At 38.0% G+C, this 20768-nt stretch overlaps 1 protein-coding gene across 7 annotated transcripts in view; it reads right to left on the bottom strand.

Annotated features, from left to right (window-relative positions):
- The window catches only part of LOC139750313 (solute carrier family 53 member 1-like), a 186994-nt gene that overhangs the window by 118989 nt on the left and 47237 nt on the right, over positions 1 to 20768 (bottom strand). For all 7 annotated transcript variants that reach the window (XM_071664969.1, XM_071664968.1, XM_071664975.1 and 4 more), the window contains exons 5-9: positions 19826 to 19921; positions 16101 to 16266; positions 11924 to 12127; positions 9036 to 9199; positions 2666 to 2816 (exon numbers count right to left, since the gene is read on the bottom strand). In XM_071664969.1, the coding sequence (XP_071521070.1) occupies positions 2666 to 2816; positions 9036 to 9199; positions 11924 to 12127; positions 16101 to 16266; positions 19826 to 19921 (781 nt within the window). The remainder of the gene's footprint in view (positions 1 to 2665; positions 2817 to 9035; positions 9200 to 11923; positions 12128 to 16100; positions 16267 to 19825; positions 19922 to 20768) is intronic.

Genomic DNA, 20768 nt, shown 5'->3' on the forward strand with positions numbered 1-20768 from the left:
GACCCATAAACAAATTAAAAAATCATGGTGACATCACACACCCCTTCCGCAGACCAACCTTCACTTGATACCATTCATTTTCCTCTCTACCAACTCGTACACAAAGTTACACCCTTGATAAAAATTTCTTACTGCTTCTAGCAGCTTAACTCCCACACAATATATCCTTAAGACCTTCCAAAAACATCTCTATCAACCCTATCATATGCCTTCTCCAGATCCATAACTGCCTCATACAAATTCATATATTTTTCTAAGTATTTCTCTCAAGCATTCTTTAATGCAAACACCTAATCCATACATCCTCTCCCACTTATGAAAGCACACTGTTCCTCCACAAACTGATGCCCTGTACATGCCTTCCCCATCAATCAATACCCTCCAATACAACGTACCAAGAATATCCATCAAACTTATCCCCCTTTCCTTTATACAATGGCACTATAAATGCATTTTGCTAATCCTCAGACACCTCACTATGATCTATACATATACTGGATATCCTTATCAACCAATCAACAACACAGTCACCATCTTTATTAATAAATTCGATTGCAATAGCTTACGCCACCTTACTGCATTTCGTCTTGTACAAAGCTTTCAATACCTTTTCTCTCTTTGCCAAACCATTCTCCATGACTCTCTCACTTTGAATACTACCCTGATCAAAATACCCTACATCTGCCATTCTATCATCAAACATATCTAACAATCCTTCAAAATAATCACTCCATCTCTTCCTCACTTCATCACTACCTATTAACACTTCCCCTTTTGCCCCCTTCATTGATGCTCCCATTTGTTCTCTTGTCTTTCACATATCATTTACCCCTTTCCAAAACATGTTCACCAAAGTTTTCCAATACTTGCTCACTCCAACTCTCATTTGCCCTCTTTTTCAACCCCGGCACCTTCCTCTTGACTTCCTGCAGCTTTCTCTTATTCATTTCCCAATCATTTGCACGCCTTCCCTTTACTTCTCCATCCCACCAATCACTACCCTTTCTAATCTGCCCACCTCCCACCTTTCGCATGCCACATGCATCTCCTGCATATGTCTACACTGTTTCCCTATCTACATTAAAAGTCACTGAAAGTTCTGAATAAATGTGGTAAAGATGCATGCAGAACCACTGTAACTACAGTTTAAGTAAGACACACACCTGGAGGAGAAGGCTGCCTGCCTAACACTTCCATCTGACACATCCCTCTCCACACACTACTTAACAATTCTGTTACATATACAAATTCTAAATTTCTTAAAAAATCTTATATTTGAGTTATGGGATAATTTGCCCAAGACCATTTTGCAAGTGTCTGGTTGCTCTGCCTCAAGGTTCAGGGATATTGCAAGACAGACAAGCAACACCCTGCAACATGACTTCCCCTGCTACTACTTCTCCCTAGCCAAGGTTTAAAGCAACTGCTAATGGTGCAAGAGTTTGCTCATCCCCATGTCATCTTTGTGCAACTCCCAGACAACCACATCAAAATGTAAAATTGTTATAAAAAATCATAGATTTATTGGATCAGCATCAAACTACAAATATAAATCCGGTATGAAGTACAACAATATACTCTATGGGTGCAAGATGAATTTTTTTTCTCTAAAATCTCTTCAAACCAAATTGTACATAGTATCAAAATTCTAAAATCATTATAACATTCCTAAACATTTATACTGAGCAATGAAATGATAAAAAATGAAAAGAATAAAAAGTAATGATAAAAACTAAGCAAGTGAACAATTTGGAAAAAGTTCTTGATATACCATTTTTTCAAATTATCAGCCTCTGTATTTCTTGCATCCATTTCCAATTCACCTGTAAAGCTTAAAAAACGTCTTTTATATGAATTTTATTGTGCTTACTTGGTTTCTCGATGGCAAAAAACATGAGTTGATTATACTGAAAACTAAAATGCATAACTTCAGATCATTATAAATACTTCTTTTTTCTGGTTATACGTGAAAGAGCACCCAATCTTACACAGAATTAGCTGGTTTCATGAAAAATTAATTGGTTGCTGAAAAATCTATATGAAGAAAATAAAAGTACAGGACAACTCTTCCATGCCAGAAGATCATAACTAATCTCATGCGTGGGAGGGGATAATATTAAAAGTGAATCAGCTCATGAGGGTGTTAAGCATAAAGAAGAAATAAAATCTGGACATACTGATAAAGGTACTTACTTTTATAACACTGAACAAACGTTTTGCTGTGGCTACATATTTCCATATAGAAGTCTTCAACCCTATGTCTGTTGCAACTCAACTGATAAATGCCAATGACACATCTTATATAATGATTAAAATCGATTTTTCCACTTTATATTCCTATTACAAATTCATACTACATGTATCATCTATCCTTGTTAATCTAAGTTTTTTCATTGCTAGTCCTCTCAGTAATGTAACTTTCTGAAGATACATTCACTTTCAGGTCCAAGTCAAAGTGTATCTAAAACAATTTATTTATTCACTTATTCCCAACACAACAACAGAAACTGAAAAACAATGGCCTCTCACTCGCATCCACTTTCTGGCTGTCATATATATAAAGTATCATACACAGTACTAATTACATAAAAGAAATATGATAAAAGTTCCTTAAGGTTCACTAACTACCTAAAAAAAATAAAAAGTGTGGCCCAATTTTACTTACCATTCACACTTGCATACCAGTTGATACCATGCGTATAGAAGCAGAGAGAATACTCAAAATCTTTTAGAACCTGGACTAGAGTATTCAACTGATCACCCAGCCAGAAGTCTGCAAACTGCACAAAAAAGAATGGTGCACACACCACACGTCCCTGGAAAACAAGTAACAAATCATAGTATTTTTTCAATGACAACAAACAAAAGATACAAGATGCTGGATATCAGACTAAGCTCTTTAACTTATGTCTAAACTAAAAATATGATTCCAACATCATAAACCAGAGCATGATGCAAGACAACTCCTCCATGCACTCTTTTTATATAATTCATATGATCAAATTTAAAAACAATCTGGCAATAACCTCCACCACCATACTATTAACAATGTATCACACAAACAAGGATATACAGCACAAACCTGTTCAATCACATGACACCTTTCCCTTTCTAGTACAGTATGCAAACATGCTCATACAAAGAAACTAACTGAAATCTAAAGTTTTACTGCTCACCATCTTAATAAAATATCAAAAATATTCTTCCCCAGCCTATTTCAGAAACATATAATAACTTATGAAAAAAGTACAATACGAAAAAGTGAATAGCATTATGTATGATGTAACATAGGCATGATGAAATATGTAGTGGTTCACTATTCTACCAATATACATGTTGGAAGTGCCCAGGTGGTAACTGTAGAGCATCCCTAATCCGAAAATCCTAAATCCAAAATGCCCCTAAACTCCAAAAGATTTTGAGTAGCAACAAGACATTACAAGTGGAAAATTACACACTCTGATGCTCTGTTGGTGCCAGTTTGTTGCAAAAATTGTCACTGCCAGACCTACGTGCATTACCATTTTTGCTTATCATCTGCTCTGTGGCACTGTGGTACTAAGGTATTGTTGAAAATGTCAAAAAGGCCTGCAGATAATAAGGCTCCAGTTGTTCATTCTTTGACCAATAGTGAAATAGCTAAAATGGTTCTGAATCAAGGTGAGTAATGGACTTACTGAAGGAGTAGAGCAACATGCAATCATACCAAGAAATCATTTCAATTTATAAAATCAAAAAGAGACTTTTTAGAAAAAAAAAACATTGTCATTGAGGCAGATGACTCTGGAGAAAACATTCAAAAAAGCCATCCAGCAGAATGCTTCCTCATTCCGAGAGGACCCACTTCCTGATCCCTCAGCTTCTGATGTTCCTTCTCACGATGATGTCAACAGTGATGTACCCTTCCCCTCCAGTTTCTCAGGCCATATATAGTTCTAGTATTTGTTGCTGCATTTATCTTCTTTTGTAGGCAGAGATCAAGTTTTTTTGGTAAGTGCAAAACATTATCTTCATGTAAAATCTGAATTTCAACTCCACCTAAAGTGCCATGTTTGAGCGTAACATGAGCAGCAACATTATTGTGCTGAAATTTTTCTCACAGTTTTCATTACACTTATAGCTACCTGCAATTATTCTAAATCAAATGCTTACTTGTTTCTATATCTCAAATTAAAACTGAAAAAAAAAGATACAGTGTGCTGTAACCTTTCAATCAAGACACAGCATCGTAGGTGGAAAGTGAAAACCTGCAGTTTATTGCAGTTGTTATTGCTTAACAGATAGTACAGCTATTCAGCTGATGCTACTGTGATGCTTAGTTATCCTAAACACTTTATTTTTTCACTGTATTCAAGTTATTTCATATCTTTTTAATGTTAGGAATTCATATGTGACTAAGTGTAAGAAAATGACCACTTATCAGGAGCATATAAATTCAGAGTCAAGAATGGAGGTGATGCCAAACAACCAGAGATTATCCACATGGGCGGTTGAGGCTGTGACAGTTTAGTTTTCTTTCATGCACAAAATCATTAAAAATATTATACAAATTACCTTCAGGCTATGTGTAAAAAAAGTATATGAAACATAAATGGATTTTGTATTTAGACTTGGGTACTATTCCTAAGATATCTCATTATGTATAAGCAAATATTCCAAAATCCAAAACACTGCTGGTCCCAGAATTTCATATAAGGAATACTCAACCTGTAGTACAATTCGATTAAGTGTTTGTTGAAAGGTATATAACATGCAGCAATGCACCTACTGATCCCATCCTCCCATTACAATTGTGTGCTCTGGCTTTGGAACAAAATAAAAAAAAAAGTACCCTATAAAATCACTGAATTTACTGTATGGAAATTACTTCAAAATATATTGATCTGTAATTTCGGTATGCTTCATTTATGCATACAATACAGTACTCAACATACATATGTCACTTCATCACCGTGACTGTAAATCAAACAATATTGTCTTCATCTTCGCAACCCTGTCCAAGCAGTTGCTGAATTACAGGTATTGTCATAGCATAGATACCGACATTGCCTAGGGAAACTGATTATTGGATTGAAAAACTCAAAAGCAAAGTCATAATTCACTTCAATTCCTCACTTGCCCACCTCCAACCTTCCACTTTTCACACACTTCTCTTCCACATGCCAGCACTGCTTCCCTAAATACCTATCCTTCCTTATTCACTACCCTAGCTTCATTTACTCTCATCTTTTGCCATGCATTTCTTTACTTGAATCTGTTTTCCAACTTCACTTTCACCACTGTTTTCTCATCCACATCATTCCCTCTTTTCTGAAAACCTCTACTAGGTAATGAACATACATCCCACCAACTGACCCCTTCAGCTCATATAAATGCCTGTCAATTAGCATGTTGATATGATAATCTCTGCTAACCATTTTACCTACTTTTCTTAAACTGGGGGGTTCCAGTCACCGATAAAAGTCCTCATCAAGGTCAGGCCTTAATTGAAATATAGAGAGGATAATGAAAGGGGAAAAAGAAGAAACAAAAGAAACCTGTCTTTTAAAATGTGCCAGGTATTAGTGATTACGAAAGACATGAGAGGGTAGAGAGTTCCAAAGTTTCAAGGTATAGGGAAAGAGGAAGTTATCAAAACAACACACCCATCAGATGCCCACATCCACACTGTAATCATGTGATGCAGAAGCTTGCCTAGTATTGAAGCTGGCCTGGGAAAGTTTATAAATCAGACCTCTTTTGACATAACTCTGACAAGTAAGGATGCAGAGCTAGAACCACCCCAAATGTGAGAGCATACTCCACACAAGGACAGATCAGTCCTTTGTATAAACGGAGCAACTATTCAGAAGAAAAGGACATTTTCACATCCAAACAGTATTCCCAGTTTCTTAAAGGCAAACTTAGCTATTTCTGTAATGTGGGGTTTCCAAGAAAAATTGTATATTACAGTAATACCAGGTATGTTGATCAAGTCAAGCACTGGAATACATAATCTACAATAGAGTTAGAGGAGATACATGAACCAAAGAGAGTTGCTTTGCCTATGGGAGACAAATGTAGTACCATCGGAACAGAAAAATGAAAGAAAGGTAAAGCAACATAAGGTGTTTGCAATGCCCTTAGCTAAAGACCAGAGATACCTATCAGTGGATAACAAGGAGAGGTTACTGCACTGGGTTAGTTAGGATTTTCAATGTATGTATGGATCATGGTGAGGTGCCTGAGGTATCAAAGAATGCATGTACACCCAGCCCTTGCTTTATGCAGGATCACTACAAGCGATTTTGCTATTCTGCAAGGAACCTACTTCCACCAGTTCCTCTTTTTACGCAGTTAAAACTCGATACTATGTAGGTGTGTGCAATAAAAAGAGCACCAAAGCTCCAGTAACAGTTGACAGGTGGAGTAAGCATAAGTCCTGGGTGGAACACACCAAGTTCCCACCTGCAAGACAGTCTTGCAGTTACCACAGTTGTGTGCAAATTTGTGCTACTTGTGCGATTTGGATATACCTGCTATAGTGATTTTCCTAAAACCCATTGTGTTTGTGTTTGTAATATGGCATCTAAATGTCCAGCAACATCTAACTCAAAATAACCATGTAAATAGAAAAGATCCTCTCCCAAATTTATCAAAAGACATTTTTGTTAACTTTTGTGTTAATTCCAAATGCACTAATGTGATAAAATTTGGGTAAAATACATTTGGGACATATCTCACACTGTTGCATCAATTCCATTTTTCTCCAAATCATTGGTTCACTATAAGCAATTCTTCTGTGCTTGGTTTTCACAAAATACAACCCTCGCATAAAGCAAGGGATAGATACTACCATTGCATAAAGCAAAATGGGACAAAGGTGAGTGTTCACTTTACAGAGACATAAGTTTGTTGAGTGCATGGGGTATGAACAAGGAGAAGGCCATGCACAGGATAAGAGTGAATAGGAATGATGTGGTAGACAAGTAACAATGTGCTGTCAATGGATTGAATAAGGGCCTGATTGTAGATATGGGGCTGTGTTTTCAGTAAATTTCAAATGACAGCTACAGAATGGATATGTGCAAATGAGGGCTTTTCTTTATCTGTTCCTGATGCTATCCTGCAAATATGGGAAAGAAAGAAAAAAGTTTGCCAAGTGTACCTCATATGTTGTATGGTGGAGTGGTGATTGAAAGGGTGGTGGCATGGACAGAGAATCAGACTGGAAAGGAACAATGTGGTTTCAGGAGTTGCAGAGGATGAGTTGATCAAGTCTTTGCTTTGGAGAATGTGCATGAGAAATACTTAAAGAAAAGTAATGATTTGCAAGTGAAATTTGTTGATCTGGAGAAACTGTAGGATAGGGTAGACGTAGATGCCTAGAGGAAAGTTTTAACAATATAAGGTGAGGGAAAAAAGTAATTAGAAACAGTGAATTGTTTTTATCAGGAGAACAAGGCATGTGTGTGAGAAGGTAAAGTACTTCCAAGTGATGGTGGGTCTGCAGCAGGGATGTGTAATGTAATCTTGGCTATTTTATTTCTTTATGAACAGAATGGTGAGCGAGGTATATACAAGCAAGGGTCTTGGAGAGAGGAGTACGTATGTAGTCTACTGGGGGTTAGGAGACTTTGGAAGTGATTCAGTTGTTGTTTCCCAGTGACATAGCACTGGTGGTAGATTCATGTGAGAAACTGCAAAAGTTAGAGTCTGAGCGTGGGAGCGTGTGATAGGAGGAAGTTGGGAATATATGTAAACAAAAGCAAGGTTGTTATGTTTAACAGTGTAGAGAAACAGATCAGTGGGGGTAAGAGTTTGAATGGAGAAAGTGAGAAGAAAGTAAGGTGTTTTAGGTACCTGAGGGTGGATATTGCAGTGAATGAAACCATGGAAGAGGAGTCAAGCCATAAGGTTGGTATGAGGGCAAAGGTTCTGGGAGCACAGATGAACATGTGGAAAGAGGGCACAAAATGGGAGGGCAAAAATAGGTATGTTTGAAGGTACAGTAGTCCCAGGACAATCATATGGATATGAAGCAAGGGCTATAGAGGAAAATTTATAAAGGAGGGTGCATGTTTTGGAAATCAAATGTCTGGGGACAATACATGGTGTGACGAGTGTGATTAAGTAAGAGGTGATGGGGTAAGAAAAAGGTGTGAAAATAAGTATGGTTGAAAGAACTGAAGAAGGTGTGCTGAAATGGTTTGGACAAATGGAGAGAATGAATGAGAGACTGACAAAGAGGATATATGTGTCACAAGTGGAAGGGACAAGGAGAATGGGTAAACCAAACTGGAGATGTAGGGATGGAATGAAAAAATTTAGAGTGCTGAGGGCCTAAACATATAGTAGGATGAGAGGTCTGCATGGGACACAGTGAACTGGAGCAAGTGGTATACAAGAAGCAACACACTGTCAGTAAACTGAACCAGGGTATATGAAGTAGCCGGAGGAAACTGCGGAAAGGTCTGTGAGGGGGGGGGGGTGACTGTGGATAGGGCAGTGATTGCAGTACATTACACATGACAGCTAGAAACTGGATGTGAGTGAACATGGCCTTCTCTTCATATGTTCATCGCACTACCTAGCTAATGCTGGAAAGTGTGAACAAGCATGAAAGTAAAAGAAAAAATATATACCAACACCCACAAAGACTTGAAATTATGCATACCCCGAGAAATGTACTCTAAACACAAGAAACACTGCCTCTAAAGACTTCGGAAAAGCAAGTAAAAATATATCTATGCAACTATAATCTGAAGACCAGACTCTTAAAACCAAAATGTAAAAAGGTAACCTCAAAAGCTTTGGGGTTATTCTACTTCCATTTGAATTACTTGTATCTCATGTTATATAACAAATGCCAATTTCACATAGTTCTGCGACAAAATTTCCTTGCAATCTGTTTAATCATATCCCTTGTCCATAACCACAAATACCCATATAAAAATTTCTTAGTTCCCCTTCTCATATCATCATTCATATATATGATACTTGTCCTAATTCAATATATCAAAGAATCAAAGGAATAATAGAAATGCAAAACTTACCAGCTTCTTGAGGAGCCAGAATCGAGCCTCATGATGAAATGTTCGAGTTGGATTAAGAAGGAACAGGACCATAAAACAGAGAAGAGCTAGTGGGACAGTGTATGAAGGGATGGACAGGGCATTAGCATACAAGAACCCTAATACACTAAGAGCCCAAATCACACCTGAAATAAACAAAATTACATAAAACATAGTTTTCATTTTTTTCACACAACTGCTTCTCCCACTTCAAGTCTGGTAATGTCAGGAAAAAACAAGAGCCCCATTTGCACACATCCATTCTCTAGCTTTCATGCATATGTACTGAAACTAAAGCCTGTCATCTACATCCAAGCCATACAAACCATTCCAAAGTTCACTTTAACTGCTTTATACACCCTAGTTCAGTTCAATGGCTGCACACATATACCACATCCATCCAACCCATTTCATCCCATGCATGCTTCTCATCCTCCTGCATATTCCAAGCTCCAATATCCCCAGAGCCTACTTTACTTTTCCATCATCTTGGTCTGTCTCACTCTCTCCATTGTGGCATCACGAGAGGTAATGGGTGTGTGGATCAAATGATGCTTAGAAATTTTAAGAGAAATATTGTGACCACAAATGACATAGCATATCAGTACTTTGTCATCTCTCCTTTGGCCTTAATTACCATCTGCAGACATCTGGGCATGGAATTGGCAAGGTTCCTAAAGTATTCTAGGTCCATGTTCTGGGTCCATAGGGTCTTGATCTAAATGAGGCAAGGCACTGATCAGGTCTTGCAGAAAGCAAGCTTGACTTTCATCTGGTTACAGCAGTTCTTGATTGTATTGAGGTCTGCGAAGTTCCCAGGCCACTCCACCACTTGAGTATTTTTTCTGATAACCAATTTATCACCTTTCTTTATGGCATGGAGCTTTATCCTGCATAGAGTTATCACACCCATAAACCTCATAAAAAGGAAGCAGATGGTCCTCTAGCACCTAAATGTACTGCTCTCTCTACACTGTAGTGTTGTTAGATAAGATGTACAACCCTTCATTACCCACAGAACCACTAAAGCAAACCCTGATCATCACACTGTTTACATGTTTCATAGTCTTCACTGTGAACTGAATCATAACAGCTGGCACCCTCCAGCCTCTTCAACCTCCCCTGCCTTATTCCACTGTTGCTCATTCCAGTCCCTGCATTTCTTTGCAGGCAATGTTGATCAGTTCTTTGAGAGACATTTCCTTGAAGTTCTGGATGGCTTTTCTTGAATTTGTTGGCTGAAATACAGGGCTGTTTCAATATTTCACAAGTGGATATCTCTGGGTGGGATGATGATTTCAAAAAGGCCACAACCACTGGCAAGCAGCCACTTGGTCATGTATTATGAGCACCCAATGTGCCTAGAAATCTCCCGTGTACCCTTAATTTCTTGCTTTTCAGGCTTTCTTCACTTTTCAGGCTTTCTTCAATTAGAAAGGTAATAGTCATCTGTCTTGAACCACAGGTGGAAGAAATACAGTGTCCAGAAGTGAAATTCCCACAATAAAGAGGTAGCCAGGAAGAGCAAAGAAAGAAAATCCTTCTCTAAATATAGCCTGAGGTGGGTTACTGGAGCTCATACCATTAGAAACACTAGTCTCAGCAACCACATGTACAATGTTTTCACCCTGAGAGCAGCACATACTTGTAAGCACAGTAAACCTTAGCTGTGTATCACCTTTGGAAATACATGGGGATGGACAGGTTTTTTGGAAACTATAGTTATACAAACAGAATGAGGTGTACATGGCACTTATGGATCCAAAAAAAAGCATATGATAAAGTTGAAAAGACATGCTTGAGGAAGGTGCTATGGATATACAGGATACATGGAAAGTCATTAAATGCAGTGGGGTGTTTTTTGTGAATAAATTGGGAGAAAGATAAATATTTCCCAAGGAAGGTGGGTCAGCATCAAGGCTGTGTTATGTCACAATGTTTCTTAAACTATTTATGGACAGAGTGGTGAGGGAGAATTTGAATGGGGAGGATATGCAGGGGGTGGAGTGATTTAGGTACCTGGTAATGGATATGGTATGGATGGAACCATAAGAGCTGAAGTGAGTCAAAGAGAGGATGGAAGGGAAGCATGAAGACATGAGTGCATTAAAGGAGAGTATGGAGGGTGAGGGTACATTCTATATGGGTGAGCTGGATTTGTATGAAGGCATAGTAGTCTTGACAGTATTCTATGGATAAGAGTTTTAGGCCATGAATCCAAAATATAGAACAGTGGACATATTGGAAATAAAATCCCTCAGGATGATGTGTGGAATAAGGAGGACTGGCCATCCAAGAAATGACAGCATAAGAAGGTATGGTAGCAAGCACAGTCTAATTGACACCTGACCAAGGTGTGTTGATATGGTCTGGACATATGGATAGGATGAGCAAAGAAAGACTAAATAAGAGGATCTATGTGTCAGAAGGAAAGGGAGGAGGAGGTAAGGGAGACTTTGGATATGAAGGACAAAGTTAAGGAGGCTTTAGAGTGCTGGAGCATGAATTTTCTGATGGGTGAGAGGCATGCATGGGAAAGAATGAATTGGATCAATATGGTACAAGGGGGGATATATGCTGTCAATGAGCTGAACTAGGGCAAAGTCTGTGGGCCTTTGCTGTGTATGGTTTGAACTGGTTTCAGTCCATTGTACAAGAAAGCTGGAGAGCAGATATGTGCAAATAAGATCACTCTTTGTTTCTTCCTGATACTACCTCAGTGAGGTGGAAAAAGCAATCTGGAATTAAAAACAATAAAACTGATAAATCTAAATAAAACTTCATAAATTCATCTACATGTTGGAAATAATTCTTAGGGTCTATTTCAATTATAAAACATTGAGAATAAGAACTAAATGCAGAAATCTTACCAAATATTGCTGCAATTTCAATCAGATGCTGTTCTGTTAAGTGGTTCCTTGGATCAATTTCAAAAATAAGAACATGATTTACTCCAGATGATCTCCAGCCATAGATGTTGATGCCAATTAGGAAGAGGAAGAGGATGATCATTAATGGGGCTCTAAAGAGGCGCAAAACAACTTGTACATTGTGAGATTCCCAGTGGAAGATGCCTAAAATATATCATCATAATCAGTACAATCAGCAGAACAAATCTTATGCCTGAAAAAATAAAATGAAGAATCTAAAACTATTTAAATTCTATTTCACCAAATCTACAACATCAACCCTTAAACTAATGGAGTTGGTGCCCTTTCCATACCCTAAATACCCAAAAATTCAGGGATTTCCAGGTTTGACCAAGGGTGTTTTTTTTTTTTTTATCTGAAAGATATTCATATCACAATAAAGAAAACATGTAAAAGTAACTTTAGACCATTATCATCCTTCTGTGAGTGTTTCAAAGTTTGGAGTCCTTCATACATGTGGAGTGCCTAAGACATACTGCCAACAGCTGATAGAGACATGTGACGAGAGATGCCACTACGTTTTCCTAACATTTGTTTGTTTTGTCACAAGTACTTCAAGGTACTGCTTACTTTATTCTTCTTTATCAAAGAATGAACTATATTATTTTATAAACCATACAATTTATGCATATATTTCAATTCAAAATCTATATGGAAATTCATGGGGAAATATCTGCTGATGTTTGGTTGCATCATTTGTCTGCCTATCTCTCTGTTGGCATCTGGGGTCTCCAGCCACATGTACCAAACTACTCCAAAATCCTTTAGTTGATTAGAGTATATATCCAACATATGCTCCATTCTTTCTCTCTCAGTCTAAGATATGAACATTTACTTCTTAGAGGCTAATAAATATACGTCAATATAACATACAGTAATTTACCTAAAGAAAGTCAGAAAAGAAATTATCATCATTATCATTATCATATTCAATCACCAATTCCTACATTAGCAAGCTTGTGCCAAAAGACAAAGAAAGACCCATCCACTCTCATACACATATTGTTATGAACCTATGCATTCGTTATCACGAACCTGCATGTTCGTTGTGTTTATGATAGAGAAATTGTATGCTTAGATAAGCCATGTGGTGACCTGGGAGGTCCCAAGAGATTCATTGACCGATCCCACGTGTACCTGTGATCTCACACACCTCAAGTCAGGTGGCCAAGATTAGCAGTGTATGTCGCAACTGGTCGCTTATTACTTCTCAGGTCCCATGGTCAAGTGACCCAGGGTCAGCCACAAGGTAATGCCTGCGAAAGTTCACCCATCCATCCTGGTTCTGCCATCAGAGATGCAGGACTGGGCCGTTTGACAGTATGAGGGCCAGACCTTAGGCCTCCTCCAGCCAATCACATTGGGATGAGGGTGTGACAATCAGTCTTTTGACCAATCAAGGGTAATTGTGGTCATTCTGACTTATCGTAGCCGTATGTGGCAGGTCAAGGCATGGCTAGCTGTTCCCGCCTGGCTATTCCTTCAGATAAAGGCTCAGATGATATTCTAGCAGCTGATTCCTTCAGCAGACCCATGCCCAGAAAGGCTAATGCAGGCTTTCCTTGTCTTGAACCCCATAGCCACCACTGCCCTAGATTGTAAGATGTTATACTGTGTCGTGTTAGGTCTGAGTGTAACAATGTATCATAACTTATGATACAGTTGCCCTGTTCAACAAATAAGTGTCTTGCATCATGCTTTTATAGTCAACATGTCATAAAGGAAAGAGAACTACTGGTCTGAAAACTTACCTGGAATGTAGAATGTGGAACAATGAATGTTAAAGTGTTAATGAAAGTGTTTGTACCCAATTAAAGTGCTTTGTTATCTTGTATTTTTATTTCTTGTATTATATGCAGATTTAACCCTGGTGTTTGCTTTCATCCCATAATGTTAAGATAGTGTTATCCAGTGTGCGTAAGAAAAATAAATGACATTCTTGCCAGGAGTTCGTAACATATGAATTGACGACCCTGCTAAGATAGCATTGTAACAATATATACAAATATACGCACATACACATACATATACAGTGAAGGTCAGTCTGTGGCAGGGGTGTGTGATGTCCCTTTGGTTGTTTGATTTGTTTATGGATGGAGTGGTCAGGGAGGTGAATGCAAGTTTTGGAGAGAGGGGCGAGTACGTAGTCTATTTGTATTACTTGTACCAACGTTTTCAAATGGTTGTTTGTGTTCCATTTCAAATAAATATTTTTCACTTATGATAAATGAAAGGACCGAGGACCAAGTCGGTCTTAGTTCCTTTCTTCGAGAACCATGACCGGGACCATCAATCCATTTTGAGTCAAGGACCGGGATAGTTGGTCCTTTTTGAGAACCAAGTGCGCAGTTTTGCCCACTGAGCATCTTCTGCTGCGGAATGTGTCACTATGCAAGTCACTGGGTTTCTTGATGAAATACATCAAATCTCTGTACTCATATGGCATGCTATGCCTATACTTGATGCATACCTAATCATTGAACCCAGTGGGCAGAGTCTGGGTCTCCGTAACTATCAAATGTGTGACTCATTCCCCTGTCATAACAAGCCAATTTTGTATCAGGTGACTTATCACTGAGAAGCTAATCTTTTTGGCTCTCATGCATTACTTGCTCAACCAACTACCTGCTATTGCCTATTGTTATATTTTGTGTAGACTGTGCAGTGTGAAAAGTGGCAAGTGTTTGAGTGTTATTATATTTGGGAAAAAGCATTATAAAATTATGGAAATGGAGGGACATCAAAGTGTGAGTTCTGGGCAATCTGCTCATGCCTAAGTAGAAGCCACACATGTGAAGGCATGGGTGAAGGGTAAATCACATATTAGGGACAAGAAAATTTCATCAGCTCCCATCCAAATAGTTGGCATGCTTTTTGAAAGTCATTCTGATAGTTATAGCGATAAACTGTATGTACCTCCTGTATAGTTTAATGGTGAAAGTGGTGACTTTAATGAAAGTGGGAAGGTAAGCTATGTCTAGGCAATGAAAAAATAATTACTGGAAAAAAATAAGACACAGCAGCCACCCCCCTCCTCTGTGCAATCGCTGTCACACATTCATCTTCTCAGTTGTCGAAAGGTTTCCTCATATCTTCATCATCAACCACGACTTGGTGCAACAACAAAAGGCAAAGTTGGGGTAAAAGCAAGTTTTAAAGTCACGATTCATTGGACTCATAAAGACGGACTGACAGATAAAGAGCACTGACCATCACATTCTCATCCACCTCATTATACCTTCCCTCAATCCATTCCAAGCCACTTCACCCAAAGCCCTCATCAACACCTTTTTCATTACCTTCTTCCGTAAGACTTTATTGCATACCTCCTAAATAATGCTATGCGAGTGTGGTAACTGATTGTTATCTAAGCTGTTTCAGGTATACTCCATTCACAAAAGTTAGGGTGGGAAAATTTTTGGTCATAAACATAATCCTACTTATTACATGGGTTTCAATACTCCATATAATGAAAGATTTCAAGAGCAACAGATCAGCAGGAACATAACCTTATCATAAAGTGGATACCTGCGGTTTTGTCTTTTTTTTCTCCATCTACCACTTTAACTGTTATCATATGGGTGAGAAGAGTAGAAGAGAAAGAGATAATGAAAAAAAGATACGGTGGAAGTACAGAGAGCATATACATAAAACAAGTGTTTGCAGGTTATGTACATCAATCTACAGTGTCAGTGAGACAAGATGATTCTATATGGGTAATCAAACTGGACACAAGAATAAGAGAATCATAAAAGTGAACTCATGGGGAGATTTGATAATGAATAACCTTAAATATATCTAAAATCATGACATGATTCATCCAAAGTTGAGTTAGAAGAAAACAAGGCACCAAAGAGAGCAGTTTTATGAATTGTGGAGCTAGTAACAGATTGGTCAGGTCAGAAAAGAGAAAGCTTGGTTGAATTACAGCTGTTGGAGTGCTTTTGGTAAAGTAACAAAAAGATTTGTAAATAAAAGTCAAGTCAGCACACATTATTTATATGAACATGCACTTGGCTCTCCGAAGAATAGCTTTGCAATGATTCCAAGCAGAAATGAAAGTGGAATGGGTTTCAGAGGAAAGGAAGCTATTATCAAATCCCTTACTCCAACTCACCTGACAGAGTAACTGATACAACAAGAACAATGAATGCTCCTGAGAAGAGTCCAACTTTAAATGTTGTCCAAGGACTCTGTGCTTCACCAAGAGGAGGCACACGTAATCTCTTCATAGCCCTCTGCCGATCACCTTGCTCTAATTCAGAAGTGAAGGTGCCTTCAACCTATATCAAAATAGTAGTAAGCAATAAGATATACAAAGGATTAATGCTATATTTTAATCTTGCCCTATTTCACAATGTGACAGACAAAGGGTTAATGTTAAATCTAAATATTGCCCTATTTCACAATGTGACATATAAAGGGTTACTGTTATATCTAAATCTTGCCCTGTTTCATAAAGTGACATATAAATCCTTAATGTTATATCTAAATCTTGCATGGTTTCATCATCTAAAATGAAGATGACTTAACTTTACTCCAGATATTCAGGTCATTCCTGGTAAAATCACTTTTCCCAAAGTCACAGAGATTACAGAAGATTCTTTGAGATACATAAACTTCCAATTAAAGTTGGTTTCTTCTCATTTTCAGTACCAGTGTCTTTCTCCATCCATATCGATATTCAATGGGTGATGAAAGCTAACAAATCTGAAAATTCTAATAATCCTCTTTGTACATAAATTGTTTCTTTTGTTGCATTTCTCTGTTAGTTGTCCCTTCCAAAACATCCATTTTTCTAATCCTTTCCATATTCAAGCTATCAAAAATACTTTCTGATTACTCTGCCTTGTCATACATGGCAAGTTAACCTCTCTTTTGGCTTAAAATTAAATCCTTTTTCTTGCTCAAACTATATTCCCTCACTACTCATTCACAATCCTTAGATTACCTCTCAGTTCAGTTATGCTACCCACCCAACTAGCTATGGTCAGAATATCAGAAGAGATTATCATCTTTGCTTATCACACTTACAGCAGAATAAGTTTTGACTGGTAAACTTAAAGTAAGTTTATCTACAGAGGGATTTTACGTATTAGCAAGTCTAACAAATAAAATGCAGTACATGACACATGCTTTCACTAATATCACCGAAAACATGAGAATTGCCCCAGTTAATGTAAACAGCTAAGATGGCAGAAGTACAGGAACATGAAGAGAGGAAACAATCTGGAAAAAATACCGTCTGAAAAGACTGGCCAACTAAAAGTGCTCCATTGTCACTATAGCAAAAACACAATCACAAGAAAGAATCATCACAACAACTCTAACCAGTCGATTACAACATGCATATCAACACAATAATCTTTATCAACTCCATCATCATTAACTTCATTGAGGTAAATTAACATAATATCCATCATCACTAACTCAGATAGGGTAAGTTCATGTATCATTTATCATCACTAGCTTGGATGGGGTAAGTTCATATACCATCTATCATCACCAACATGGATGGAATAAGTTCATATACCATCTATCATCAATGACTTGGATGGAATAAGTTCATAAACCATTCTATCATCATTGACTTGGATGGGGTAAGTTCATAAATCATCCATCATCATTAACTTGAGTGAGATATGTTCATATACCATCAACATTAAATCTGGGTAGCAAAACTTCACATACCATCAATCATCATTAGTTTGGTTGAGGTAAGTTCACAAACCATCAACCATCTTCAATTTGGGTGGGATAAGTTTGTATACCATCCATCACAACTAACTTGGTTGGGGTTAGTTCATATACCATTCACCATCATCAAACTGGGTGAGGTAAGTTCATACATCATCCATCATCATTAACTTGGTTGGGATAATTTCATATTCCATTCATAATCATCAATCTGGGTGGGGTAAGTTCATAAACCATCCATCATCAGTAACTTGGGTATGGTAAGCACACATACCATCCATCATCACTAACTTGGGTAGGGTAGGCACACATACCATCCACCATCAGTAACTTGGGTAGGGTAAGCACAAATACCATACATCATCACCAACTTGGATGGGGTGAGTTCATTTACTATCCTTCATCCCTAACTTGGGTGGGGTAAGTTCATATACTGTCCATCATCACTAACTTGGGTGGGGTAAGTTCATATACTGTCCATCATCACTAACTTAGGTGGGTGAAGATCATAAACCATTCATCAAAATATTGAAAGTTATGGCAACATAGGACATCCCTCCCAGACCCATGTCACTTTATCCTCCATTAAAACAGCCTAGAATCTAAATAAGAAGTCCTTTTAGAACTTCTAATAATTGTCACACTTTTACAATCTTTCCGAATTGACTACATCACATTTCTCATCAACGGATGGTTCACTAAAACCTCATGAGATAGTACTAGCTTGGGGGAGATTAACACACCATTTCATCTCCTACACTAGAGTGTATCCATGAAGATTCATCCTGTTGATCTTCATATCACCTAAGAGGTCACCTGATACAAGTTATAAGACTGAAAAACTACACAGCAACTCTCCCAGATCAATGACATCATGGTATAAAGATGGGGTGATGTCCATACCATCACTAACTTGTTCAGGCTTTTCCTGCGCAGTCCAGTTGACCACTACCACTGGTGGGTTTTCACCTCATGAATTGAACTTCTAAATTTCATATATCATTCATTTGTCTGATCTGTATTCTTTCTCTTGCCCGTGTTGCAGAGCATATATTCCAAATACTTTCTTCTTCTTTTAAAAGCTCAGAGATGTAAGACTGTATCAGCTAAGCTAGGCTCAATAAGAGATTATGAGTTCATTTTACTGCAGCAGCAGCCTAAACCACTTTGCTTAAATTCAATTTTGTATCTTGTTCTTTTAGAAACTAGTTTATGCATTGTAGAATATCTGCTTTTTGCTTTACTTAGGAAATATTAGTAATGAAGGATCTCAGTGTTTTATCAATATGACAAGAACCATAACCTTTTGGTGTAGCTGAGTTAGCCATCCTGATGTTTTTCAACTTGCATTTTCCTGTTATGTTTTGACTTTTTTCTTTCTTGGGGGAAAATAAATATTCTATCAATGGAGGTGCTTTACGGAAAGACCTGGACACTGATAGTCCCAAATATCATTTGCATGGATATAATAAAAAAATCCATTGGAAGAAGATGAGACATAAGTCCAACTAGTTGGGAGATTTTTCTCAATAGGACAGTCCATCAAATGTCACATTCAAATCTTCTTTATCAGTAAATTACTGTTTTCTGACCTGTCTAATCAACTTATGGTAATAAAAGTGTTTTGTATCCCTGTGTCATCAACAGGATAAGTAAGGAAAGATCCCAGCACAAGAGGTTCCCATGCCTTGACAAGTGGACCAATGATAAACTAAAGGAACTAAGTCAAAGGGCATCTACGCAATGGGAATGCTCGCAATCCTTCCATGAGACTACTCGTTTATAAAACATCAACAAGGCTTTTGACTGTCCAAAGTATGTATAACCCTTGCTGTTGCTGGGTACTGCTCAGCTTTGCATACATCATGATCAGCTCAAAACACTGGCATTGGTAGAGAAAGAGCAAAAACAGACCTAAAGGCCTAAGGTGCCCATGCCCCCACTGCATACAAATGATACACAACAGGAATTGATTCAAGGCCTAACCATACAAAATGCTTGCAATAAATAATCCACATTTTTCCCAACAATATAATAACATGGGACTCCTGAGGCTGAAAGAAAATCAATAAGTGGAAAAGAAAACTTTTCTTCAACAGTTGAAGGGGAAAAACAAAATACTTAATTGAAGATATGCTACTTAACCTCCTGAATCAGTCTGTCAATATCCTTATTGGTGTTAAATGTAGAGCAGTCAACATTATCTTCACGCCATTTAGCTCCAATGGATGTGCTCATCAGCTGAAACAGATAATATTAGTAAATCATATAACCAACATAATACCAACAGAAATGAATCTGTATCAAATTTAAAAAAAGTTCTAATCAATAACCTATCACTTATATACTGCATATTCAGAATCAAGGTGAATCAGATCTAGGTATCTTTTTGTACTAGTTTATTCCTGGTGCCAATGAGTCCAAAACCACAAATGGACTTTTTTTACATCTGTCTCCCAGTAATTACTGATTTGTGAAGGTCAGTCTGCAGCAGGGGTGTGTGATGTCTCCATGGTTCTTTAATTCATTTATGGATGGGGTGGTTAGGCAGGTAAATGCAAGAGTTTTGGAGAGAGGGGTAAGTATGCAGTCTGTTGGGGATGAAAAGGTAGGGGAAGTGACTTAGTTGCTGTTCACCAATGATACAGCACTAGTGGCTGATTCAAGTGAGAAACTGCAGAAGTTGGTGACTTATGGAAAAGTGTGCAAGAGGAGAAAGTTGAGAGTGAACGTGAATAAGAGCAATAGGGATGAGGAACAGGTTAATTGGGATGCAAGTTTCAATGGAGAAAAATTGGATGAAGTGAGGTGTTTTAGATATCCAAAAGTAGACCTAGCAGTGAATGGAACCATGGATGCAGAGGTGAATCAGAGGATTGGGGGGAGGGGGGCGAAGGGTTTTGGGAGCATTGAAGAATGTATGGAAAGAGAGAAAGTTATCTCCGAGAGCAAAAATGGGTATGTTTGAAGGAATAGTGGTTCCAACAATGCTATATGGTTGTGAGGCATGGGCTATAGATAGGGCTGTGTGAAGGAGGCCCCACAAAACTTTCCATGGTTTACCCCAGACGCTTCACATGCCCTGGTT

The sequence above is a fragment of the Panulirus ornatus genome, chromosome 9 (assembly GCF_036320965.1).
Source record: "Panulirus ornatus isolate Po-2019 chromosome 9, ASM3632096v1, whole genome shotgun sequence".
Classification (NCBI taxonomy): Eukaryota; Metazoa; Arthropoda; class Malacostraca; order Decapoda; family Palinuridae; genus Panulirus; species Panulirus ornatus.